This window comes from Microtus pennsylvanicus, chromosome 4, assembly GCF_037038515.1.
Source record: "Microtus pennsylvanicus isolate mMicPen1 chromosome 4, mMicPen1.hap1, whole genome shotgun sequence".
In the NCBI taxonomy this organism is placed as follows: Eukaryota; Metazoa; Chordata; class Mammalia; order Rodentia; family Cricetidae; genus Microtus; species Microtus pennsylvanicus.
Window position 1 is genome coordinate 7,604,162 of NC_134582.1, and position 26,586 is coordinate 7,630,747.

Below are 26,586 nucleotides of genomic sequence, written 5' to 3' on the forward strand. Positions count from 1 at the left end.
GTGAGTTAGTTGAGTGCTTGACTCCCAGCGACTTTCAGATACCTACCACTGAAGAGTCCCAGGAGTGTCCTGTGTGTAAAATAGAAGCCTTCGTCCAACAATAGAAAACCAGCCTAGTTACAGACAAAGAAGAATGACATATAATCAGGTTTTGAAAGTACTGTGAGGTGGTGCCTGTTCTATGCCGCTGAATCATGGTCATAGGCATATGTCAGGAACTGACTGACAGACATTAGCTTTCACGTAAGGAGGAAACCAGGACAGTCTCGGGAAGCTAGCATGTGTCAGCAGTATCCTGGAGGCCCTGAAATTCTGTGTGGAGTCCCCTCTGTCCTTGGTGACGTCATCAGGAAAGTTGCAGGCAAGACTGACTTAATGCATCTATAAATACATTGAGTTGGTTCAGAATGTTGGTTCTTTGGAACAAGGAAGTAAGTACATTTATTTGAACTCCAAATCAGTTGGTACAAGTTTAAGATTAAGAAACTTGTTCTTGGAGCCCTCGTTCTCTAGTCAGTAGTCAGTTGTAGGAATGGTGGTGCTTTTGAGGCAGTGCTGGTCCTGCTTGGTGACATGGGTGTGGGGCCAGTTCGCTGGCATGTTCTGCACCAGGCTAGGGAGAGCTGTCTGTCTGTCATTCTCTTCCAAGGCTGTCAGTGTCTTGCAAGGCGCTTCCATGACAGAAGAGCAGGAGGGCTACATTGGACTGCGGCTTGTAGGCTAGCTACCGTACGCTGTCCCGTGTGTTCAGGTGTACTGTCTACCTCTAGCCACACCTTGTAGGCTAGCTACCGTACGCTGTCCCGTGTGTTCAGGTGTACTGTCTACCTCTAGCCACACCTTGTGGCTCTAAAGCTGTGATGAGACAGATTCTCAGAGAGCTTGTCTGCCTGGGGGACCCTCTTGTGTTCTGTATATTGATAGACACAGGAGTGTTTGGTGTGCTGTGTGGCCTTTTGTGAAGATTTAGTATTTAATTTTGTATCTGAATTTTTTCCACACTTGTTTTTACATTTTTCTTTAACATTTAACAAAACAACTTTCCTGTTTTGTCTTTTAAATTAAGTTCATTACAGTTAAGTAGTTTTCAAAAGGCAGTTGACACATTTGCACAAGAAAACCTTTGGAAAATTCATGTCATTTCCAAACAGAAGCTTGATTGAAACAAAGCCAGACTTGGTGTATGCCCACATTTTGTTTTGGCTTTTAAGATGTTTCTATAAGTCTTTGGCCAGCCAGCAGAGCTAATACATGCTCAAGTCAGCTGTCTGCCTCACAAGAAGGCTGGCACAGATATAGGAAATGCTTTTCTGATCAGGATGTAGATGCAACCAGCCACCCAGAGACGCTGGTGGACGTGGATCTCACCCAAGTTGCCTGTTGGCCTGACAAAGCTGTGCTTGGGTGGAAGCCTCACTGGAGTTGCCCATCAGGACTACCACATTATCGTTGCTGAAGCTCAGTAACCACTGCACTGGTGAGCAGCTGGGTGTAGCCCCCCTGCCCTGTTTTGCTCATCCCTGCAGTGCAGGATAAAAGCTAAGAACTCGAGTTCTTGGGCCAGAATGCCAAAGCCTGGGGTTGCCTTTGCCTTCTCTGCACAGCGTGGCTCCTACTTGCAGTAAGAGTAACAACAGCTCCTACTCTCTGTTAGCCGGGTAAAAGGTAGCTCAGTGTAGTGTTGGACCCCAGTGAGGTTCCCCTATCAGAAGCCTCTCACCTGTATTCTGTTTGCGGTGTTCCCCCACCCTGTTCTCTGCCCTCCGCCCACCCTCAGATCTCAGGAGCGGGAATCCCAGGTTGGTAGGCCTGTTCCTCTTCCCTCTCACTGTTCTCGCATCACCTTCGTGAGGCGGATGGGAAAGAAAAGCCAGCTGAACAACTGCGCTCTAGACCCCAGTGTCTAGGAGCCACTTTCTCCTGGGACATACGTCCTCGGGCTCTGGGTCTCCTGATCCAGAAGATGCTAAGTGAATGTCCAGCTCACAGAAAGTCCATCAGTACAATATGTGAAAACTTAAGCCATAACGAAAACCACCATCCCTTCCTTGGGACTCACGTGCATGCTCCATGGGAGTGTCTGGTCTTCTGCTGTCATTTAAGCGTAGCTTTAGACCCCAGCATTCAAGTAGGAATAGAACTGAGTATGCCCTTATGTGGGGATGCTGTGAAGCTATTGTGGTTCTTCCTGGGCAAGTGGATCATGTGACTCTTACAGAAAGCTAACTTGCAAGACCACTGACTCTTCCCCCTTTTGTCAGGTCGATGACATCCTTGGAGAAGGCAGTGATGACAGTGACAGTGAGAAGAAGAAGCCAGAAGACCAAGACAATGAGCAGGAGAGAGCATCAAAGCCCCGGAAGCCCAGAGCTCCAGGGATCCGAAGAGAGCAGCCCCTAGGGCTGTCCCCATCTGGTGAAAGAAGCACCGCTGGCATGCGAGGGCCCAGGTGAGGATGGGCGCCTGAGGGAGGCAGTCCCAGGCCTACACCTGCCTGTCACTGAGGTTTGCGTTCTGTTCTGGGTGTTGGTGTCATTTTCACAACAGTGGGAAGGGAGAAGAGAACCCTGCTTGGCCTCCTTGTTTTGGTGGTGGCGGAGCATTGTGAGATCATTTGTGGAAACTGTTCTGACTGCATGTGGTCCTAGCTCTATTGAAAGGTCTGACTGTCACACCTCGGGTCATTCTGTGGGGGTTAGGGAGTGGCCTGAGGTGTGCCGTTGGCATTGCCTGTGTGGCATCCACTTAGGCCGGCGGTTGCCAGTGGGTGCATACTTAACTCTAATAGCACTTTCAGAGGCTCCATCCTGGGGGAGCTACCTTACCCTACCTTCTCCTATAGGTAGGTATAAATACAGATGAGATGTTGCCATGGGAATTCTTCCTAAGTATCAGGGGTCACAGTGATGCTGAGTTTCCAGCTCGGCAGTGGGTGTCCTGTCACTAGTGGGCAGTCAAGTGGTGGAGCAAGACTCGTGCAGCTCCATCTGCTGCTATCAGAACGGCATGCGGGGCCTTTTCAAGTGTTGGCGAGCATGCGCATCTTTCCCCTTTTGATTGGTCAGTGCTTTTCAGTTGACAAAGGTTCTCCTCACTACTGTATGTTCTTCCAGCCTCGTGTCTGTTTGTGCCTTGATGTTGTGTTGCACACTTGCTAAAGTGCTTCTGTGCATCCTTATGGAGCTAGGTGTCCTGGCCTCAGGATCGTCAGTAAAACAAATAAGGAACCTAATAGTTCTGTCACAATTTATCCAATAATATTCTCCACTAGTTTGAAATCAGTCTCTGGATATATGGTGGGCTTTCTGTTTTGCTCTGTTGGTCCCTATATGCTATTATTAAATAGTGGTATGGTATTATAATATCAAGCTGATTTGCCTTTAAAGTTTGTTTTATCAAATTGACATGAGTTTATTTAAAATCCAGAAAGCACTAAAAGGCATGGAATCAAAGATAACCAATTCCAGTGTTCTGCCCTCGCTACGTTCTCACACCTTTATTGCATATTCACTGTTAGAGAGAGACCCTCCCTGCCTTGCCATGCTTTAGCCTTTTCTTTGCACCAATTCTTCCAGTGTGATCCTTTCAGGTTTAGATTATGCAGTATTTTTTTGTGACTTAAATTGTTTCACTGAATCTAGAAGGCCATATGGTTGTATTTTCTTTCATAATCATCTTTGGTCTTTTCTTGATTTGATAGTTATCTCATCTTTTATTGCTTAGTGTTTCTGCCTGCCTGCCTGCCTGTGCAGTGGTATACAGAGGGTATATGGACACGAAGTAATATGTCTTTATCCTCTCAGATCTCACAGCAGTGGGCAGGATGCAGAGCTCAGGGATAGTGTGTAAGGGCCCTTTTAGAACAAACAACAGAAATAATGTGGCTTAATCAGTGTTGGTACATACATATACAGCCTTATGGTATTCCTGTGGCCTCAATGTCAGGCAACCTTACTAGATCCATGTAACCTTAGTGGCATAGCCCTATGGCGATAAAATAACCTCCAATGAAGATGATGTTACCATAGTAGGGGGACAAAGGACCTTAAGAAGCACATAAGACAAAGCCCCACTGCTCTCAGCACTCAGTCTTTGGGTGGGAATCCACTGAGCCCACATGAACACAGCTGGAACACAGCTGCTTCCTGGCAAAGGAAACCCTGAGTAATACTCAAATGGGGGTGCAGAACAGATCTAATGGAGGCAAAGATATGCCCAAGAAGGAACAGAGGAAGGCCCAGAACCTTGTCCACCCTACCTCCCTGCACATATCCAGTGGCCTCCTTCAGCCCAAGAGCAGAGCTCACCCCCACCCCCACTCTAGTCTTTCTGAATTTCAGTTCTGCACATAGTTAAGTGGTGTAGGAGGGTCTTCTGTTCATGTGCTGCTTTCATTGGTCAATGAATAAAGAAACTGCTTTGGGCCTGATAGGGCAGAACTTAGGTCGGTGGAGAAGACAGAACTGAATGCTGGGAAGAAGGGCAGGGTCAGAGAAGCCATGGATCCTCCGCCTCAGACAGATGCCGGTTAGAATCTTGTCGGTAAGCGACAGCCACATGGCGATACATAGATTAACAGAAATGGTCTAAATCAAGATGTAAGTCAATAAGAAGTTAGAGCTAATGGCCAAGCAGTTTTTTAATAAATATGTGCAGGGGAGTAGGGTGGACAAGGTTCTGGGCCCTCCTTTGTTCCTTGCCTGTTGGGCTCTTGGACATAGCTCTGCCTCCATTAGATCTGTTCTGCACCCCCATTTGAGTATTACTCAGTGAGAAAGCAAGCTGGCCTCCAACAGCAGCTGTGCCGTGGTCGGGATGAGTCCTCTAAGCAAAAACCACCTGACTTAGCCAGAAGAGTTTGGGTGTAGCTGCCCTGGGTGCAGAATGGGGGAGCATTCAAGATGGGGTAGCCTGGTATATGCCCACCCGGATTTCTAGGTAACAGCCCTGTCCATCCTCTGGCGCCTAGTAAGGCTGATGGAGAGCCTTGTTAGCAAACACACAACACAGTTCTCGCCCTCCTCACATTTGTTCTTCACCCCTAAGAACCCACGACAGCCTCAGCAGTTCTCACCGGAGCTTGGCGAGTTCCCGCGGCCTTTCATGACATGTATGAGGTTCTCTGATAGCTGTCCCAGCCAACAGCCTAGTACAGCCTCTGGAAACTGGGTAGGAAGGAGACATTCTGGATAGACCCAGCTCTCATCAACTCTGTGCCTCTCAGACTTGGAGGTCTCACAACTGCCAAGTTTCTTAGTTCTGTTCCTGAGTGTGATGAAGCTTAACAGCTGAGGTGCAGGCTTGGTTTGTCACATGGTGCTCTGCTTGGCAGCACATCCTGTCAGGTTCACACGGCCAAGCTGTTGAGAATCTTAGCACACTTGAACTTGAAAGTGACTAACAGGAGGAGGGAGCCCGACTGTATTTGTACTTTCCCACCAAGAAGTGATCCAGGCTCCTCTCAGCAACAGCAGCACTCTCTGTACACATCCTTAGATAAGAGACCCAGCACAAGATGGGAAAGTGCCTGGCACCCAGGTGGAGTACACAGCTGTATCAGACTTGGTCCTTCATGCTTACCTTACCTTCTAGCAAGAGCTTTTTATAGGGAGGGAGGGGGAGTATGTATCACGGCCAACAGCTGTCAGCTTTGAAACACAGCATGACTTTAGTCTGTTCCTAGAGTTAGTGGAAAAGTGAAAGCAAGAGCATTGAAATGCCAACGCCCGCAGCAGAGCCTGAGGTGTGCCTGTCCTTCCTTCACTGCGGTGGCACCAGGCAGCACTCTGCTGATCTCAGTGTTGCTTTTACCCCATTGCTACTCCACACCCTAGAGTGGCAGCCTGAAGGCATGCTAGGTGGCACAAAGCCCCAGTGCAGGCTCTCCTGCTTAGTGGGCACTGTCCTGGGTATGGGGACAAGAGTGAACGAGGAAAATGTCACTCCTGATACAAGTTCCCTCTCCAGGCCCCAGATTCTGTTCCGTTGTATCTCCGCATGGAGAGTGAGAGCGTGGTTACCAGGGATAGTCAGGGTAGCTCTGCCCAAGCCTGCCCCATCCTGTTCTTTCCCTGGAAGCTGACTTTAGCCCCAGCTCTCACATCTAGGGGCCTCACTAAATAGTACTGCAGAGATCCTCACATAGAAATTAGGTTTGGCATGATAATTAACTTTAGGAGAATGAAAGCAGAAAAAGTATTCTGGGGGACAAGTGGCCAAAAACTTCTGAAATTTGATGGCCTTGATTTTTATGACCCAAAAGTTCAACACACTCCATGTCAAAGAAGAAATCCACACAGACCCAGTGCAGCTCAGGCGTGGAAGATGAGAACACTTAAAGCAGGAAAAGAAGCTCGATGTGTTTCCGGAAGCTCTCGGGTGAGGTGAGCCTGCTTTCCAGTGTTCCCATGACACGGTGGCAGGGCCATCCAGGTGCTCACAAAGCAGTCACCTGCCAGGACTCCTGCACCGACAAAACTGTGCCTCACACGTGGAAGAAGACGCCGTCCAGGAGCCCTGACACTTTGGACTGAATGCACTCCGCTTGAGCAGCATTGCGAACCCCATAGGCAGGAGGAGCTGTCCAGCAGCAAAGGGAAAGAGTAGACTCATGCTGTGGTGCATATAGCTACACTGCTGGGCCTGGGACATGCTCCAGGGTAGTGTTTGCCAGCAACATTGTAGAGGGGGTAGGCAGGAGCTCACAGCTGTAGCCGCAGATATGGTGCTGACTTACTCATGTCGGTCCTTGAAATAGAGGCTGTGGTCCAGAAAGAAGCTCGGGTTCTTTGGGCAGCTGGTCGTGTATGGCAAAGTCTAGCCTGAATCAGCGTATCTGAAGCTGGGGGAGAAAGGCAGGAAAGCTCAGAAACACTTTTAGCTGAAACTTACATTACCTGTATCTATGTATGAGATTGCAGGCTTTTCAAAAGCTGCCGAGACAGGCTGCAGGCAGGAAGGAAGATCTGCCTGCCTCAGCAGACAGGGGAGGGAGTGGGCATGGCTTGTCTCTTAAAGAGAAAGATCTTTACATCTCTTTTTTATAAGGAAAAGGCGGGAGGTTAGGCACCACAGATTAAAGGAATTGGGGTGGCGGATTCTCAAGATTGCTTCCTGTTTATTTATGGGTGTTGTCTTTGGTGGGGGGGGGGGGACCTGAGAAATCTGGGTGCTGGTCACATCCTGGCATAACTAGTCTGTTTGTTCCTGTCCAGTGTTAGTGCTATGGAAATGTCTGGTGTCTCTTACACCTATTTAAGGTATTGGCAGAACAGAGGACAAAATTAAGGGGAAAAAAATTAATACCAGGGAATTGAGGGGGGTGTATCTGACCTGCTTAAGGTGGATTCTTCAATTCGGCTCCCTGGAACTCAAAAGAATTTTTTGGGTTTGTGGAAACAGAAATTTTAGACATATACATTGTATAAACAGTAGCACGTTTATGCCAGAATGACCGTGACAGATATTTTTGCACAATGAAAAGTATTTTTAAGACTATGGAAGGCCTTTAACAGTGAGGGTAAAAAAGAAAAGAGAAAGAAAAAACTGAGGGACCCTGGGTCCCCAGTCGAATGCACCACAGAGTGTGCAGTCCTAGTGCAGGAGGACTGACCCCAGGTCAGTCTGGTCACAATTTTAACTAAGGGAACCAATCCAGAGATGAATGTCAGCGAAGAGCTCAACCCTCCATGGTTGGGGGCTGTCCCCCAGTTTCTAGGAATACCAAAAGATTGCTGGGCGCTCACCAGAATGGGGGAAACTCACCGATTGAAGCCGGTGATGTACGTAGAACTCACGGTGTAGAAATCATACTGAGGCATATGGAACACGTGGTTTTGTGGAAAAAAATACCTGGTCTAGATCCTGACCCCGGGAGAGAGGTTCAGGGCAGAAGAGCCATCCGAGTCACGGCACCAGTGTAATAGATTAATTTAAAATGCTATGGATCCCCAGATCCCTGAGCGGCTGCAGGCAGAGGGCCATGTGGTGGCAAGCAGAGGGCAGCTGGTCCTGAGAGCAGCCAGTCTCAGGCAGCGAGCCACATGGAGGTGGCAGGCAAGAGACAGATGGATAGGCACACCATGCAGAGTGAGGTTCGATATTTATTAGTACGTTATGGAAGCATGGAAGGGAAAGGGGAGAAGGAGAAGTGCAGAGAGAGAAGAGAGAGGAGGGGGAGAGACAAAAGGGAAGGGGAGAAGTGGAGAGGGGCAGACGCTGCCTCTTCAAGAGGGAGACTGTATTTTCTGTACTGCTGACTGTTCAGATCTGGACACAATGTACCTCACAAAATGTGTGCATGTGTGTAAGGGGAGGCACAACATTTTTCTGCATAGTTTTATTGGTGTGCAAAGTCACACACTTTAGTATGTGCAAAGCCACACAAACACAAATCTTTTGAGAAGTATTTCTCCATGCCTATGCAGCTTACCCAGACCCGTCTGAGTTCAGCAAAGGCAGTGGAATAAAGCAGAGTTGCCCCATATAATGCTGGTCTTTTCTCTCCTTTCTACAAAACAAACCGCACAGCTGTAATCAGCATGTGAGCAGTGCACATGGGACCTGTTGGCTCTTACTAGATTGGGTGCTGGTGTAGAGCAGCACTGTGTTTATTAAAATAGTTCTGCACTTTTTGAATAATAAACCTTAGGCAATGTTCCATGTATGCTGTGACAACAGTGAGTTCAGAAATCTGAAATATTGGGGAGGAAATTTACATCTATAATTCATGTTTATATCCTTCTACCACATTGAATTTGATATGCTTTTTCAGATTTTCCAAAATTAAATATGCTAATATTTCTCTGTGGAGTTGTGCAGCTGGTTGTGAGAACAAAATATAAATACTTCATGTGATACTAAGAGGGAGGCATCAGTGTTAGTCCAAGGCAGGCAATTGTGCCGCTTTTACGCCACTGGTGTAGTCAAGTGTGTACGCACGTGCTCCTGCATACTCCAGAATGCAGCAGCTTTCCCGAGCGGAGCCTCTTGGGTTCCATGTCTGCCAAGAATTTTCTTCTCCTGCCCAACCACTGGGCACTCACTTGTAACACACCATAGAAAAATGAGCCCACGTGGAGCCCCGTCTTGTTGGGTGGGGAGGCTGACTGTCCTGTGGTATTCACCCTTTGGCCACTCGACTGTCCTTGGTCTCGCTCTATTTGAAAATGCTGTTGGAGACAGAAGCATAAGTGGAAGGGAATTTTGAGGGTGGACAAGATTTATTTAAAGATTTTTGAGCATGGATAGCAATCATTACTTGAAAATGCATTTCAGAATCTGGTGAACGTTGTCCCAGCTCCTGCCAGCTTTGAACCTCAGTACCCTGGGATCTATTTACCCCCTTCTCCTGTCACCACGGGGTTGAGTGACCTCTTTCTCGGCTTGTTTCCGTGTGCATGAGCATGCACACATGCACAGGAGCTGCATCAGCTTGTGCATGCACATGTGGGGGCAAGCACTGTGTGTCTCCCACCTAATATAGAGCTTGCAATTTCGGCCAGGCAGCCAGCAGGCGTGTCCCAGGATCCAGTTTTCTCCACCCCCACCCCACCCCTACCTGGGAATATAGATATGCACGATTGTGTCCAGCTTTTACATGAGTGCCAGGGGTCCAAACTCGGATCCTCCTTCCCACTCTTTCCTCACTGAGCTTCTCATCTACCCCCTTCCCCTTCAGCCTCATTGGCTTTCTGGCAGTAATGTTCATCATGGACCAAAACAGAAGTGTGTGTTTCAGTGTCAGCATGCTGGTGGGCCCGTTTCCTACGGGTAGCCTGAGTTCATGCAGCTCCCAGAACTCAAAGCTTCAAGTTCCTGCACCCAGCTGTAGGAGGGCATTCCACCTGCGGAGTGTTCTGTACCCTCCTTACCCTGACTTACATTTTCCAACATTCTGTTTACTTTCTGCTTGAATTTTGGTGGTCTTGTTCACTTGAGGAGTATTCTCTTCTAGGTTATTTGTTATCCTGCTACTTTTAGAGCTTTTCATACATTGTATCACATACATGGCCAAGTGTGCGCCATCTGTCTTGCAAATCCAGTGTTTGCAACTTTGTGCTCTGTTTGGCTAAATAAATACTTGCTTTCCTGCAGCCAAATACAATTTTGGGGAGGTTTCTTCTTTTGCTTCAAAATCCAAAAGGTTTCTTTGAATAGTGGGTCTTTATATTTCCTCAGGCAGTTCTTAAATTCTCTTTCCCACAAATGGTGCTGTAGCAGTGGGCTGTGCAACTGCAAAAGAAAGAAATCTCAACCCAACCCTTACACCCAACACAGAAATTAACTCCGAGCTTGGCCATGTGAAACACAGTGAGTGTTAGCAATGATACAGAAAGTACTGGCCATAAATCAGAAGGTAACTTGTGTTTATAAAGGAAACTTAGGAAGATAGCTACGGATAGAGTGATGCTTGGGTGCACACCTGAAGGGACTCCCCAGACCTGAGCATTGAGGCTGTACTCACCCTGGTAATGGCAGATAAAGATGTGCCCATAGTCACTGGAGTTTCAGGAAAGCCACAGTGAAACTTGGTACACACTGGCTAGAAAAGGACCTATTTGTCAGCAGAGCATGGTTAGGCCACAGTAAGTGGTTTGGTGTATTTTTATAGGGGAACTTCAGGTAGCTTTCCTTTCCCTGCCTGTGGAGAGTTTGAGTTATAACCTGGCAGCAGTATATTCTTATGTCTGCTGCACTGAAACCACCTGAAAGCATGCTCTTTGAAGCTGGGAGGGAGGGCTCTGTGTTCTTGGCTGTACCCCACGTACAGAACTCAAACATCTTTGTAACAGAGTTCACTGGTTTCCAAAGGTGTTGTAAGGAGAGGGCCAGTTTGTTCGTCCCGGCCGCCTGGCTAGCTTAGCCCTGAAATAATCACACAGAAACTGTATTAATTAAAACACTGCTTGGCCCATTAGCTCTAACTTCTTATTGGCTAACTCTTACATCTTAATTTAACCCATTTCTATTAATCTGTGTATGGCCACATGGCAGTGGTTTACCTGGTAAGATTCAGCATGTCTGTCTCTGACGGCTTCATTGTGTCTCTCCACTACTCCGCCTTTCTTCCTCCCAGCATTCAGTTTTGTCTTCCCTGCCTACCTAAGTTCTGCTCTATCAACTAGACCAAGGCAGTTTCTTTATTCATTAACCAATGAAAGCAACACACAAACAGAAGGAACTCTTACACCCCATCCCCTCCATGGTGTCCTGCCCACACAACTCTACCACTCACTGAGCGTATACTCCATGTACACGGGCTCTCAGTAGCATGGGACCAGACTACTTCGTCTTTGTCATCATTTCCTCCGAAATGTCTGTCTGTCTGTGGTCAGGACTCCTTTGCACTATGTTCCTGGAGAAATTTGCTTTTTCTTCTTCTATAGTTCCTCTTAGTTTTAATTTTCTTATTCCAATGTGAGGATTCTGCCTTTTACGTCAGTTTTAAGATCAACCTTTTTTAAAATTGTACCTTTTTTAAAAAAAAAAAATCTGTGTTTTTTCTTAGTAGAAAAGTTGTTCTGCCTGAAATTTCAAAAATAATATATGGATTTTGAATTTAGGCTGATAGCATACATAGCTTTTGATGCAAAGGGCCTCAGCATATAGATAACCACATTCCTGTTCTCCTCAAAGGGGTGCAGGATAGGGCTGAGCTGGCAGATGACCTTGGAGGTTTACAGTGCACTGAACTGTTGTGGTTGCTAGTGTTGCCTTTGTTGTAACACTGATGCAGTGAACCACCTGGAATGGGTACTTTTTACTTGGAAACAGTCAAGGGGCATCTTGTCTAATGCTTCTGTCCCATTGCCTTCTCACATTGTGCCTGCCTCACATGAAAACTACAAAGTTTTCCTAATACTAGCATCGGTCATTCGATGTTGTTATTGCTACATCTAGATATATTAGTTTCCACTGTAAATGCTCTAGGGTGTGTGTGTGTGTGTGTGTGTGTGTGTGTGTGTGTGTGTGTGTGTGTGTGTGTGTGTTAGCCAAAGAAACTTGTTCTGTGGCCATGATTACAATGTATTTCTCTTTCAGTTGTCCCAGGATTGGAGTCGTGGACTGATGTTGCTCAGTTACCCTCTAGATCAGTTAGGGTACAAGGTTATAGAGAGAGATTTCACCAATCAGTGTCATTATAACCTCGGGGCTATGGAAAGGAACGCGCCCAGCCGTCTGGCGCCACTCTGGTTCTGGTCCACAGATTCCCTGCCGACAGGTTTAGTGATTAGAAGCCTGCAGTGGTGTTTGCTGTTTGTACGACGTGCTGGTGCTTGTTTTAGTTTGTGTAGTAGAGTGACTGCCTGAGGAAACGGACTCAGTGTACACCCAGTCGCCTGAAGTGACTGGATTTCTTTTCAGAACTTAGCCTTGAGTGGCTGTGGTAAAAGACTCCCCTCCTGAGTCTTTATTTAGTTGTTCCTCTATGGACCTTACCTTTGCTTTATGCTAGTACTGGAACTTTGAATAACAAAAGGAAGAAATGCGCATATCACAAGCTTCTCTCTCTCTCTCTCTCTCTCTCTCTCTCTCTCTCTCTCTCTCTCTCTCTCTCACACACACACACACACACACACACACACACACACACACACACGAGACAGCTCAGACAGTTCCTGTGGCTGAGTCTTTGTAGACTGTGGCATGGTACCCATAGCAGCTGCTCTTGTCACTGTGGTGGTCATGCCTGTTGGCCATGCTCTCTCCACTTACTATCTGGGAGCCGTCCCGTCCCTACGTGCCTTGTTGGGTTAGAACCAGCTCCAGTGAGCTTGGGAGCTCCCAGGTGTGAATACCTTGTCCATCACCCACCTCATCACCTCTTATTCTCCAGCCTTCTCCTTCGTTGTGGCCTCTCCTGTTCCAGATCTGTCCCCTACACCTATAGAATTCCTCCTTGGCATATACCTGAGGATGGGGTGTTCTCCCTTTCCGTCCAGATGCAACCATGTGTGGAGTGGGGCTGCATGCTTGCCCACTGCCAGTCTCTCAACGGTCTTGCTTCTCTTCTATCTTCAGGGGCCACAAGAGAAAGCTGAACGAGGAAGATGCTGCCAGCGAGTCCAGCGGGGAGTCCAGCAACGATGACGAGGAGGGCAGCAGTTCGGAAGCAGACGAGATGGCCGCTGCTCTGGAAGCGGAGCTGAATGACCTCATGTGACCTGGACCTGCCACCAGTCCAGCCTCTGGCTTGGGTCCTCTTTCTCCAGAAAAACGTATATTTTGCAGAGCTCCACATACAGAAACACATTATTTTGCAGAAATAAGTGTTTGTAAGAAGTTTTACTATAGGAAAGTCTACTTTTTTAAGCGACAGAGTGTTACGAGGTGTTGGTTGCTATGCCAAAGAGCTCAGCAGGGCCTCTCATGGCAAGAGTGGCTATGTGATGTCTGGTCATGTAGTGAGAGGCCTTGGGGGCTTCCCTTCAAATATAACAGCATATTTAGTGTGAGGCCTGGGGACCCAGTAAGACTTAGAGAGAAATGTAGCGAGAACCTAGCATCTTGGGCTTTTCACAGCTGACACGATCAGAATCTTGAAGGATTTCTAAGTGCAACAGCAATATGCATCCACGTGCACAGGACACCGAGACTCAGGCAGGCCTGGGCCCAGCCACCCTCAGTCCCCGTGACCTGCTCCCATGCAGGTGTCGTCTGCAGCCTGGGCTGCCTGGGCCTCAGCCTGCGGCATGGGCAGGGTGACGAGAGCTCGTCTGTGCCGCCCTAAGAGAGCTGATGTAAAGTTTTTGTATATTTCATATTCCACCCACCAGATTCTTCTTCCATTTAATAAAATCCTTTTTCTAAGTTCTCTCCTCTGGTCCCTGACAGCAGTGCAAGCGGCCTCTTGGTATTCCCTCAGCCCAGCTCCTGAACCTGCTCCCTGTCAGAGCTTGTAGGACAAACAGCACGCTAACAGAGAAGTAATTCCCGGGGACTGCATGGTGGAGCTGGCTCTCACCCACTCGTTGCTGCCCCCATCCCTTCCTGTTACTTGGGGGAAAGTTTTCAGAACTTGTGCCAGCACATGAAGAATGCAGACTTGTTCCCGCATGAAGTGGACGCCTGGGGAGTCAGGCTGAAGAGAGGGTTCATCGTGAGATGTAGCTACTGCGCTTCACTGCGTTGTTGCCATGACCAGCAGTGTGGTTAGTCAGTCTGTCACTCAGGTGACCTCAGAAAGAGCTGGGATTGGGGGGCACAGCCAGTAAGAGCCAGTCGTTTATTCTCTGCAGCAGCCTCTTCTAAGCCGTGGGCTCATGAGGTCACTGCCAGTGCTGCAGACCTGTCCTTGAGACAGTTCATTCTGTCTCCCGCCTATTCTCGTCTCTCCTACAAGAATGACATGAGCAGACAGTGAAGGGCGAGCAAGAGGAGAATCCGCTAACACGGGATCGACAGTTCCAAAAGGAACCTGGTCTCCACACAGACGTGACCATGGGATGGAACTTGAGAGGTCTGCGGTCTTGGTGGTGTAGGTGCTGGCTGAGACCTGGCCAGCATGAGTCAGGAGGCGTGAGCTCCAGGCTGCAGCCAGAAAGGCAAAAACCTCGGGGGTCGTGAGAACCCAAGGCATTCTTCCCTCTCTTGATCCTGTTCTATAGACTCCATGTGTGCTGATTGGCTGGGCGTGCATATGCAAATAAGTATAAAATGAAGACCTCAGTCAAGGGAGCTGTCTCTCTGGGGGAAGTAGCCTGCCCAAAGCTTCCCAGTCAGGTCAGCCACCCACCCCGTCCTGGTGGTGGTAGGAAAGCAGGTACCTGGTGGTTAAAAGGTCACAGCAGGGCAGTCCATTTCAGGTTGCACTAAATTTTGACTCGAGGCCGTCCAGAATGTGGGTCTTAGATTGCCGGCTATCACCAGCCTGCTTGTGGTTAGCGGTGGGACCTGGGGTTTTGTTGGTTTCCCAGTGGAGATTTTCATACTGCTTTTATGCAAGCTGGAGCCCCTTCTACCAGTATGCCAGGACTGGGGTGCAGCCAGGGTGAATTTCGTTCATAAAAAAGACACCAATGCCTTATGCCCCTTCCTGGGTTAACCACTACATTGGTAGTGAACTTTGGGATCAAGACTGGGTCATCCATGCCCAGCTATACCTCAGGAACATACTCCAGTGGGCTCAGCTCTGTGATTGGATGGACTTGATGTTCAGAGACGTTAGGGACAGTGCTCTAGATACTGCTGCATCTAGGTGTTAATGCTTGGACGTCATCAGGAGCCAGGGCCTTTCCCGTTGCTTGGTTAACATGGTTATACTCTAACCTGAATGGTGTGGACAAGGAATGAGGTTATTGGAAGACCACTGTGGGCCCAGAAATGAATTGCTGAGCAGGCAAACACCCAAAAGCCAAGCTCACCAGAGTCCCTGAGTGCATTTGTTTACTCCAGCGGCAGGAAACAAAATCTCTGTGCCTTCCAGTCAGTTGGCAGAGCCGCGCTGGGACAGACGTGAGAACGGATGATTAAGATCAGCTTGGAATATTGCAAAGCAGCCCTCCACCTGGCTTTCTGAGCAGCGCTGGTCAGTGTCAGCGTCTTCTCACAGTATCGTTCTGTCCTGGTGCCATGGTCATCTGGGCTGTCAGCTGCCATTCAAGCTCCTGTACCCAGACCATGTTTATGGCTGTCAACCACTGATGTTTATGTTGCTATCAAACATGCATTTCATCCCATTCCATGGCCCAGATGAACAAAACCCTTCCTAACCTGGCTCCACCCCCACCTGCCCTTGGAAGGTGAGTCGGGAAACTGCTGCAGGGGGTGGCCAGTCTTGACCTGCCTCCGAGGAGCTCGGGCTCGCTGCAGACACTGGGTCTAGGCAGGGCGCCTCTCAGACCACCACCATCTGTCCGTCCACCTGTCCCCAGGAGTTTACTGTTCTGTTTGAGGTGTGGCTTAGTCCCGGAGCATCCCCTACACACACACAATGCCTGAGATGGACTTTACTGTTCTGTTTGAGGTGTGGCTTAGTCCCAGAGCATCCCCCCCCACACACACACACACAGATGCCTGAGATGGACTTTACTGTTCTGTTTGAGGTGTGGCTTAGTCCCAGAGCATTCCCCACACACACACAGATGCCTGAGATGGACTTTACTGTTCTGTTTGAGGTGTGGCTTAGTCCCAGAGCATCCCCCCACACACACACAGATGCCTGAGATGGACTTTACTGTTCTGTTTGAGGTGTGGCTTAGTCCCAGAGCATCCCCCACACACACACACAGATGCCTGAGATGGACTTTACTGTTCTGTTTGAGGTGTGGCTTAGTCCCAGAGCATCCCCCCTACACACACACAATGCCTGAGATGGACTTTACTGTTCTGTTTGAGGTGTGGCTTAGTCCCAGAGCATCCCCCCACACACACACAGATGCCTGAGATGGACTTTACTGTTCTGTTTGAGGTGTGGCTTAGTCCCAGAGCATCCCCACACACACACAGATGCCTGAGATGGACTTTACTGTTCTGTTTGAGGTGTGGCTTAGTCCCAGAGCATCCCCCCCCACACACACAGATGCCTGAGATGGACTTTACTGTTCTGTTTGAGGTGTGGCTTAGTCCCAGAGCATCCCCCACACACACACACAGATGCCTGAGATGGACTTTACTGTTCTGTTTGAGGTGTGGCTTAGTCCCAGAGCATCCCCACACACACACACAGATGCCTGAGATGGACTTTACTGTTCTGTTTGAGGTGTGGCTTAGTCCCAGAGCATCCCCCCCCACACACACACAGATGCCTGAGATGGACTTTACTGTTCTGTTTGAGGTGTGGCTTAGTCCCAGAGCATCCCCACACACACACACACACACAGATGCCTGAGATGGACTTTACTGTTCTGTTTGAGGTGTGGCTTAGTCCCAGAGCATCCCCCCCCCCCACACACACACACAGATGCCTGAGATGGACTTTACTGTTCTGTTTGAGGTGTGGCTTAGTCCCAGAGCATCCCCCACACACAGATGCCTGAGATGGACTTTACTGTTCTGTTTGAGGTGTGGCTTAGTCCCAGAGCATCCCCCCACACACAGATGCCTGAGATGGACTTTCTTCCCCATCTCAGTGTTGGCTACCTTTGCACATCAATGTCAGGGCTGAGCCAAGCAGGAAGTGGGTGTTGAAGGCCCTCCCACAAGGTTTTTCAAGATTCCATACTGACTCCCACCTGTCAGAACTAGCCACATCCTCTGGTAGGCCCTGACTGCTAGTCCCCTGACCTGCAACCCTCTTGAAGACCCGTCTAGTGCTAGCTACACACCTGTGGCCGGGAATGACCATGAAAGCCTGCAGCAAACCCAGGTCCTCTGCAGACACAGGTCATAGCTATTCATTCACAGTTTGTACATCTATTTGAAATTAGATCTTAGTAAGTTTAATAACTTGAACTTGTTTCTCTGAAGGTTTTTGTTTTCTAATAAAGTCAATCTCTCTATGTAGTCTTGGCTGTCCTGGTACTCACTCTGTAGACCAGGCTAGCCTTTAACACTCAGAGATCCACCTGCCCCAGCCTCCCAAGTGCTTTGATTAAAGACATATACCACTGCCTGACTGAAGTCCTTTTTATTACCTAGAGCTTAACAAGAGTTGGGTGAGGTTGTGCACTCATGAAGTTGAGTCACAGGACTGGAGAGATGGTTCAGTGGCTAAGAGCACTGACTGATCTTCTAGAAGACTTAGGTTCAGTTCCCAGCATCCACATGGCAGCTCACAACTGTAATTCCAGCTCCAGGGGACCTGGCACCCATGGCAGAACACCAGTGCACATAAAATAAAAATGAATTTTAAAAATGCAAGGAAGTTGACTCATGAGGGCTACTGTGAAGTCGGGATCAGTCTGGGCTCCATGAGATACTGGCTTAAACCAAGAGAACACATCAAAGCCCTAAAGAAATCTTTATATAAGTCGGCAATAAACTGATTTATCTTCCAGTATTTGAAAACCTGTAACAACTGGAACAGAATGGTTTCCCCTGGTTTTCTTTTTTCCAAGACTGTGTCTTACTATATAATACAGATTCAGCTTAGGCTCGTGATCAGGGTTACAAGTGTTGGAATTGCAGCTGTGTGCGGCCATGCTGTTTACTTTCTGATCTTTTTAGAGAAACAGTGTTGCCATTTTGAGTGTGGTTCATATCCAGAGGTGTTTATTATAAATTTTCAATTTTCAAGGCGGCCATAAAGCACTGACCTTTGAGTACATTCTCTTCATGTTGCGAATGCAGCCCTAGCCTAAGGCCTTCCCAACCTTCCTGGCTTCTGAGCCCTTCATGGCTGCCTAGCTTATTCCTTTTGTCTCTCTCTGGGTGAAACACTGCTGGGTTAGGTGCTCCCCTACCAAAGGACATTTGCTTGTAAATGTGGACCGCCATTAATACAGTTGTGGTAAACACCTGAGTGTAGGGTGGCTAGATACCACTGTAAAACTACTAGGTAGAAGGGGAGAGGGGAGGAAAGGAAGGGAGCAGAGAAAAATGTATAGCTCAGTAAGAACAAAAAAGTCCTCCAAAGTCAATAAAAAATGTGCTTTTTGCATCATGGCAGTGAGCATCCACAAAAAAGAGCCACACGCGCACACACAAGAGAACTTGGGTCTGTAGGGATGTGACAAAGTGCTCTCCACTGTGTCCTGCCAGCTTGGAATAGGAGTCCTGCTGCCCACTCCAGCGCCATCTCCTGCTGTGCCGTTTTCTGTGTTTTCTGCACATCGTCTATCGGTTTTTCTGGTTTTCAAGGGCTCTTACCTTGCCACTAAATTTCTAATTTTTACATTAATGTGGTCTGTGTCCCGAGAGTGGCTCGGAGATCTTCCCAGCCCCTGTCAGTCTTTGCGCTTCCACCTGTCTCCATGGTGACCTTCCCACTTCAGTGTCCGACCGGCCAGGCATGTAAGCAGAGGCTAGGTCAGCTGCTGTCTGGGTTAAGGAGACCTTCCCCACAGGTGTGAAATCTGTCACACCCGAAAACTCTAGAAACTTGTCCTCATGTCGTCATTGTTATGTTTGCTTGTTTTTATTTCTGCACTAGCACTTAAACCCAGGGCCTTGTGTGTGCTAGGCATGGGCCCTGCCACGGAATTACATCCCCACAGTTCCTCATTCTCAACTGTTTGTCTAGGTGGAGTTAAAAATTATCTCATCAATCACACTGTTACACTTTCAAACTCATGCGTTCAAGAATCCCAGCAGGAGGCTTTGAAGCATAATTTCCTCCAGAAGATTCTCAGGTCTCAGAAGTGGTTTTCTTATAAACAAACTGCTCACCGTTGGGGGATGCTATTGTAATGGTTAATCTTCATTGTCAGTGTGGCTGTCTTGATATCTCCCCCAAAGAAAGTTATTATTTTAAATGTTGGAACATTTATGGATAAAATGTCTGAGTCTTCATTAAGACACATGGCTCAGCAGTGGTGTTTTAAGATCTCCATTCGGAAAGTTGGGTCATGAGCCAGCCCCACTACCTGTTTTTGTCTCTGAAATGATCTGTAGTAAGAACATAATACTCATGTGAATTTTTAAATACATAAAATTATGCAGGATATTTTGTAATCAAAATGACTTAATTGCTCTGTGGCATCCCAAGTCTTCCTTGAAAGTCATTGGAACTACATTGAGTAAATCCTGAGAGCACATAGTGCCACTTTGAGGTAGACTTGTAGAAAGATCCATACAGACAGGCTTGGGAACCCTGTGACAGTGCTAGGGGCAAATGAGGGTGGTCTCAGCAGTTCGCCTTGCTGCCCGTAACTGAGAAAACTCTCTGGTGGGTCTTTTAATCTACAACTTGGCTCTTGGAATTCCACTTCATCTGCATGTCTTGAGAGGATGGTTTGGTCATTCTGAGCCCTCGTGAGGATCTTCTCAAAGTCAGCAATCCAGTCAGGCCCCACTGTAACACAAGTAGCATGATTACTACAAACGTTCTTGTTCCAGAACGTCTAGAACATTTTTAGAATCGTTTTTATGATTTTATTTCAGGATTTCTTTGGATATAATGTCTTTGTGCTGATTTTTGTTTGAGAATAAGCCTGCATACATGAATCCTCTTAGCATAAATTGCCTTTGTTGTTGCTTCCATTTGGGTTTTCCTGGGACTTCTGGGAGAAGCTCAGTTCCCACTGTCTGTCACTTCTCACATTTTCATCTCCTTGGCATCTGCCCCCAGATCCTGGGAGGACTTCCCAGGACATTCTCCACACCCTTCATGGCAATGCCTTCAGCGCTCCTGGCAGGCAACTCAGCTGTGAGGCTCGATCAGGCGCTTGCTCAGCCTGACTCCTCCGCCCTTGTCTTCAAGACGCTCCTGCAGCTTCCTGCTTCTCTGTGTCCTGTGTAGAAGGTGAAATGCTTCTGAAATGTTCTTCAGGTCAGTGATTTTCCAAAAGCATTTTTTTTTCAAGACAGGTTTCTCTGTGTAACAGTCCTGGCTGTCCTGGAGCTCACTTTGTAGACCAGGCTGGCCTCGATCTCACTGAGATCCACCTGCCCCTTCCTCCCAAGTGCTGGGATTAAAGGTGTGCACCACCACCACCCAGGTATCTGATTTTCTTTTTGTTTAGTTTTCAAAGGCTTCCACTTAGATTTTGTTTTTTTAACCTCAGGAAGCGAGGTGCACTCAGCTTCAAGGACTTAGCTTTGACACCTGGAGTAGTGGCTTCGTGGTAGACAACTTGCCTGACATGCGAAAGGCCCTGTGTTTGATCCACAGCATGCACACATGCACGCACCGTAGGTAAAAAGAGTCACAGCCCTAGCTGTAATCTCTGGGGCAGTTCCTTACATAGCCCTAACCACTCTGTCAGCCTCTTAACTCTGACAGGGTGGCCTGTTCCCCTGCCAGGGCCTTTGCAGGTGCTTCCTGCTTCGATCCCTTCTTGGGCATGACAACTCACCTGAGACGGTGTCCCCCAAGGGTTGCGGAATATCCCTTTACTCTGTGTGAAGATGTGCCACTGTGACTGCCTTAATAAAAAACTGAACGGTCAAAAGCTAAGCAGGGAGAGGTTAGGAGGAAAAAAGGCAGGGTCACCAGCCAGATGCGAGAAAGCAGGTGAGCAGTATGGAGAGATGAGGTAACATGCCTCGCAACAGACTATAGATTAAAAGAAATGAATTAAGTTATAACAGCTGGCGGGCCAAGCCCAAGCTAAATCCAAGCTTTCATAATTAATTATAAATCCCCATGTTATTATTTGAGAGCTGACAATACCAAGTTTTAGCACAACCCCCAAGCTCCCCCCACCTCCACCCCAAGAGAGCTTCTCTTACCACCTGTCTCCGCCCCTCATTTAATCTTTGTTAATTGGTTGTTTTGGGCTCTTTGCCCCACCCCTTCTCTTGGCTGATGTCCCCATGTTATGCTCCATGCAGAAGGGTGGCGGTTTGGCTGTGGTCGCTTTGCAGCTTCTGCTCCCACCACAGACCTCGTTTCTGGTAGAAGTTTGTCGCCTGGTGTGGTTCGGGTACCCACAGCTTGCTTCATCAGTTCCCTTCCCACCTCGCGCTGGGGCTCTGAGTTCCTTCTCTATCCCAGTCACAAGCCAAGGTGACACTTGGTAGATGCCATTATCTGTCCCATGTGAGAGTCAGAGGAGCAAGAGCCTGAGGTAAGTGGGTCTCTCAGACCTCGCCAGGGGCTGGCATTGGTACTCCAGCTTTCTCCCTGTGTTGTAGTGAGAGGGGGAGCATTTGTAGATGGGACTGGGCAGTTGCTGAAGGAAAAGTCTTCCAGACGGTATATAAAACTGCCTTCCCAGCTAACACTTCTGTATAGGAGAAATCCTGAGTAACTTCCAATGCTGTCGGCTGCAAGCTCAGCAAGGTTCACAAAAGCAGGCTGTGGTGGGCAGCTGACACACATCTAATCCCAACACTCAGGCCAGTCTGAGCTGTGTAATCAATCCCAGAAAAACCTGGGCTACAAAGCAAGACCACCAAGAACAATGTCTTTAACAAATGATCCTGGGAAAATTGAATCACACATGGAAAACAATGAAGAACCCTCCCTCATGCAAAATGAAACAAAGAAAGGCCTAAATGCAGACCTGACACAGCAGAACTCTCGGAGAGGAACATAGATATAAACCTTCATGTTCTGGACCAATCAGATGTCTCAAGCATGGTAGCTAGGGCACAAGCAACTAACAGACTGGTTAAGTGGGACCCCACCAAAACTACAAGACTTTGTACAAGATAAACTAGCAAGAAATTAAAATGCAGTCTACACAGCAGGAAACTGCAAAAATATATTTTTGATAAAACTCTAGAATGTCTAGAACTACAACAATTAAAAAACAATTCAATGTAAAAAAAATAGCTGAAGGACCTAGACATTTCTCAAAAAAAATACAAATGGCTAATGAACAGATTAAAGAAGGCTCAATGCTATTAATCCAATAAAGATACAGGACTGGAGAGATTGCTCAGTGGTCAGGGCTGCTTGCTACAAAGTCACAAGGATGGGGTTGACTCCCACTAATAAACCAGGCATCCCACAAACACCTGCAATTCCAGTTCTTGGGGATCTGATGCCATTCCTGGGCTCTATTTCTATATGCACATGAGAGAGAGAGACAGAGAGAGAGAGAGAGAGAGAGAGAGAGAGAGAGAGAGAGAGAGAGAAGAGATCGCACACACTAAAGTCACACCCACAAGAGTTGACAAATGGGACTGCGAGGAATGTAAAAGCCTCTGCTCAGCCAGTGACAACCACCGGAAAGAAAGACTGGGAGAAAATCTTTGCCACTGTACATCTGACAGGATTGGTATCTACAATATATAAAGAACTCAAAAGAAATATATACCAGTGAATAGACAGTTCTCAAAGATGGAGTACAGATGGCCAATAAGTGTATGGAAAAACATGCCGTGTCTCAAGCATCTGGATTGGTGCAAATGAAACAACAGACTTTGCATGTCACCCTAATCAGGACGGCTAATGATGAGAGAACAAACACGGGCTGGGACTGTGCCTCAGTGGCTGTTTGCCCAAGGAAAAACAAATCTGAAAAGCATGTGGAGAAAAAGGAACAAGAATCCATCACTAGAGAGAATGTGAACGAGTGTGGCAGCTGTGGCAGTCACCATGGAGGTCCCTCGAAACCCTTACAGTAGAACTCTCCCAGTCCTGACCAGAAGCCCTAAGGAATCTAAGTAGACCACAAGAGATACTCGCACACATCCATGCTCAATGCAGCACTAAACTGCCAGAGCAGAGCAGTCACCGTGGCTCTCCGTCAACAGATACACAGGCCCAGCATGTGCGATGCCCCCCCCCCCGTGTCTACAGTCAGGTAAAGAAAATGTGGGTGTACCCAATAGTGTGTCATTTCACCATAAGGGAGAATGTTTCCACGAAAGTTGGAAACAGATGGAAGTGGAAGCCATCGTAGGATGAAACAGACCAGCCTTACGAGTGTCTCCTCTTTGTTTGCCTCATATACGTATGACATCACAGTACCTGAGACCAGTGGGAGTGTGGAGAGTGGACCAGAGAGAGGGGTGAACTGATCTATTTAATTGATGATGAAACCATGACTGTACAATGAACTTGTACTAATAAGAATAATGGATAGTCACTTGTACTTCAGAGAAATGGAATAGGCCGTTTTGTTTAATTTTAATTAGAGCGTTATGTGGCTGGTGGCTTCATTCTAGAGACTTTAAAGTTTTGTTAATGATGATATTTAAGTAAAATTCTTTTCGAAGTACAACTCTTTTTTTTCTTCCAGTTTCCAGCTCCCAGTAACCATCTGCTTCTGTCTCTATTGTTTTGATTTTTCCAGAAAGTCATAGAAATGAAATTATATATGGTGCACTTGAGGTTCCTTTTTTTTTTTTTTCAAAAATGATGGCCGAGAGCAGAGGGTGTGTAGTATCAGCCTCTGTGTCCCAGGTGTGGGTGGCTCTCCCACATCCTGATCTTTGGCAGTAATGTGAACCAGGCACTGGCAACATTTTAGCTCCAAGACCGTTTTGTTGTTACTAGTTTCTAAAAATGCATCGTTTGTGTTTTGCCACGGAGAAAGCAGGAAAGCTGGCAGTGGGCACTTGAATCAGGAGGCTCTGGATGTCTGCAGCCAGGATGGCTGGGAGCCTCACAGGAGCTGCAGAGCCCCAGGGAAGAAAGGGGCTCCCTTGAGGGGTGGCACCAAAGTGGGCAAAGGCAAACGCCCCCAGGGTTACCATAGAGTCTGCCAAGAACTGTTCACAGTTTCCTTCTTAAAAGGCTCAATTCTCCAGAGAATGTCAGACGTTTTACAAGTCACTGAAAGGGAAAGTGATAACTCCCAACCCGAGCCCAAGGCAGGAAGAAAGTGTGGGAATGCCGCTTCAGTCTCTATGCAGAGCGAACAGTTCCCGGAAGACACACCTTGATCATCCACAGCTGCTGTCTCAGTGACAGTTGCCTCGTCACTTTTGAGCCACCACAGATAGCTGAGGCTTTTCAGCTGCCTGTCTAATCAGAAAGAAAGGCTGTCTCAATCCACTCTGCATTCACCAGAGCCAGAACAATAGCACTCATGCAAGTGGATACTCACTAAAGATCAGCAAACAAGCCTCAGACCTCCACAGAGGGCTCGTGCTACCCAGGCTGGGCCCCAGGGGAATGCTCCTAGGCCCTGGGCTCCTGGCTATCCCCAGAGCCTGGGTGTACCCAAGCACTAGTGTTTGTTCTGGGGCAGGGAGAGTTGTCCACGCAGCCTGGGAACCTCCATCTCTAGGCCAAGTGGGAGGCGAAGATATGCTTCCTTCTTCAGCATAGCATGGGTAACGAGGTGCTCCTCCGCCCAGTCCCTTATGCTACCAAACTAGTTTGTTTCCCCCTCCCCGGTAATGGAGTCTTTGCTTCCATCTCTCTTGACACCAGAAGTCCTAAAAGGATATCGTCTCCCAGGGTCTGTGCCAAAGGTCCCCCCGGGTACTGGGGTGGAACTGGGTGCTGAATGACTCAGGCATAGGGAGAGCAGCACCATGCTGGACATGCCCATGTGTTCTTCATAGACTTCTCCAATAAGTTTTCAGCTTTTCTTGCCAAAAAAACCAAAAACCAAAAAACAACAACAAAAAAAATCATGCAACCTTCTCACCACCCTGAGGGAATATGCAATACCAGAAAGAGTGGAGCAGCCCCCTTGGACCCTTCTCTCAGGCCTGGCCTGAACGCCCAGTCTCCCATGCCAGTGGAGGTCTGTGGCTGGTCTGCAGGGCAGAACTGACACAAAGAAGGAGGATCCCCTTCCCTGAGCCTCTTGCTGGCCTCTTCCACTTCACCTCCACCCACTCCCCTGAGAATAGTAAAATACACTGGCATTTAAAAGCTGCACCAATAAGCCAGTATTCACCCATATGTTTTTGAGAGCATAAACAGGTCATTAGGAACTTGACAGGCCGGGCAAGTGTGGCATGGTGTTCAGAAGGTGAACGGGCAGTAATTAAGAGGTACAGCCTTCTACAATCAGCATGCTCTCAGGGATGCAAGAGACACCGAGGCTGGTGAAGGCTTCCTCCTTCCTCCTCTCAGAATCCTCACAGGCTGTCACCCTGAGTCATGTGCACTTAGTTCCAATGGGCACCTGCTATAGAGACAGGCAGAGCATCAAAGACATGTTAGAACATCAAAGTTTTCCTGAGCATTCTCAGTACCACTAATCCCTAACTACTGGGGTGTTGACCAATGTTACTGTCCTGCCCGGTTCCCGCAGTCATTAAGTCCCAAAGAAATCACACAGAGGTCTACATTAATTATAAACTGATTGGCCTAGTGTCTCGGGCTTCTTATTAACTCTTATAACTTATATTAGCCCATAATTCTTGTCTGTGTTAGTCACATGACTTGGTACCTTTTTCGGCGAGGCAGTTACATCTTGCTTGCTCTGTGTCTGGGTGACAACTGCAGACTGAAACTTTCCTCTTCCCATAATTCTCATTGCCCCTCCTCTACTTCCTGCCTGGTCGTCATCACTTCACCTCTACTTCCTGCCTGGTTACTGGCCAATCAGCATTTTATTAAAAATAATACAAGTGACAGGGTACAGGCCATTGTCCCACAGACTGGGGGAAGTGTGGTGGGTGCTACCCCAGTGTTGAATGAAACACAGCTCTGTGGCCCTACCAACAGGCATCATGTCATTCCCTCTTGGCCATTCTCACGGGGCCTGATGAATCTACTGTGACTACCTCTAGCACCTTGCTGTGCAGGGAACCTTGTCCCTGGCCCCTTCTCCATACGCCACTCCCTGAGATGCACAGAACAATCACAGTAACAACCAGAGTCTTGTTACTATGGGTGCTGCTAGATGTTTTCAGTTAACTAAGTCCCACTCTCTTGGGTGGGAGGGGATGGGGGGGACATCTGATCCAGCAAGTCAGATTCACATTGAGGCTGATCTATGGCAGAGACATCTCACGTGGCAGAACTGCCTTTCCCGAATGGACAAAGCACCATCACAGAGAGCCACCTGATCCTGAACCACAGTGCATCCAGGCAGGTACAGTCTCTTCCTGTTGTCTTCTTTAACCAAACGTCCAGATGACCTCTGTGGATGGAATCATGGGTCAGGGAAAGACAGAGGGAAGTCC

At 47.9% G+C, this 26,586-nt stretch overlaps 1 protein-coding gene and 1 long non-coding RNA gene across 6 annotated transcripts in view; one reads left to right on the plus strand and one right to left on the minus strand.

The window, feature by feature from the left end:
* Positions 1-13,817, plus strand: part of Ctdp1 (CTD phosphatase subunit 1) — a 57,131-nt gene extending 43,314 nt beyond the window's left edge. For 4 of the 5 annotated variants that reach the window (XM_075968174.1, XM_075968177.1, XM_075968175.1 and 1 more), the window contains 2 exons: positions 2,262-2,449; positions 13,024-13,817. In XM_075968174.1, coding sequence (XP_075824289.1) covers positions 2,262-2,449; positions 13,024-13,165 — 330 coding nt within the window. In that variant the 3' untranslated portion in view covers positions 13,166-13,817. The remainder of the gene's footprint in view (positions 1-2,261; positions 2,450-13,023) is intronic. The other variant, XM_075968178.1, reaches the window with a different exon arrangement.
* Positions 13,818-24,009: 10,192 nt separating this feature from the next.
* LOC142848596 (uncharacterized) lies at positions 24,010-25,891 on the minus strand. Its single transcript, XR_012910431.1, has 3 exons — positions 25,848-25,891; positions 25,350-25,583; positions 24,010-24,463 (listed from the first exon to the last, which is right to left on the minus strand). It is a non-coding gene; the product is annotated as an uncharacterized LOC142848596 (long non-coding RNA).
* Between the last annotated feature and the right edge of the window lie 695 nt (positions 25,892-26,586).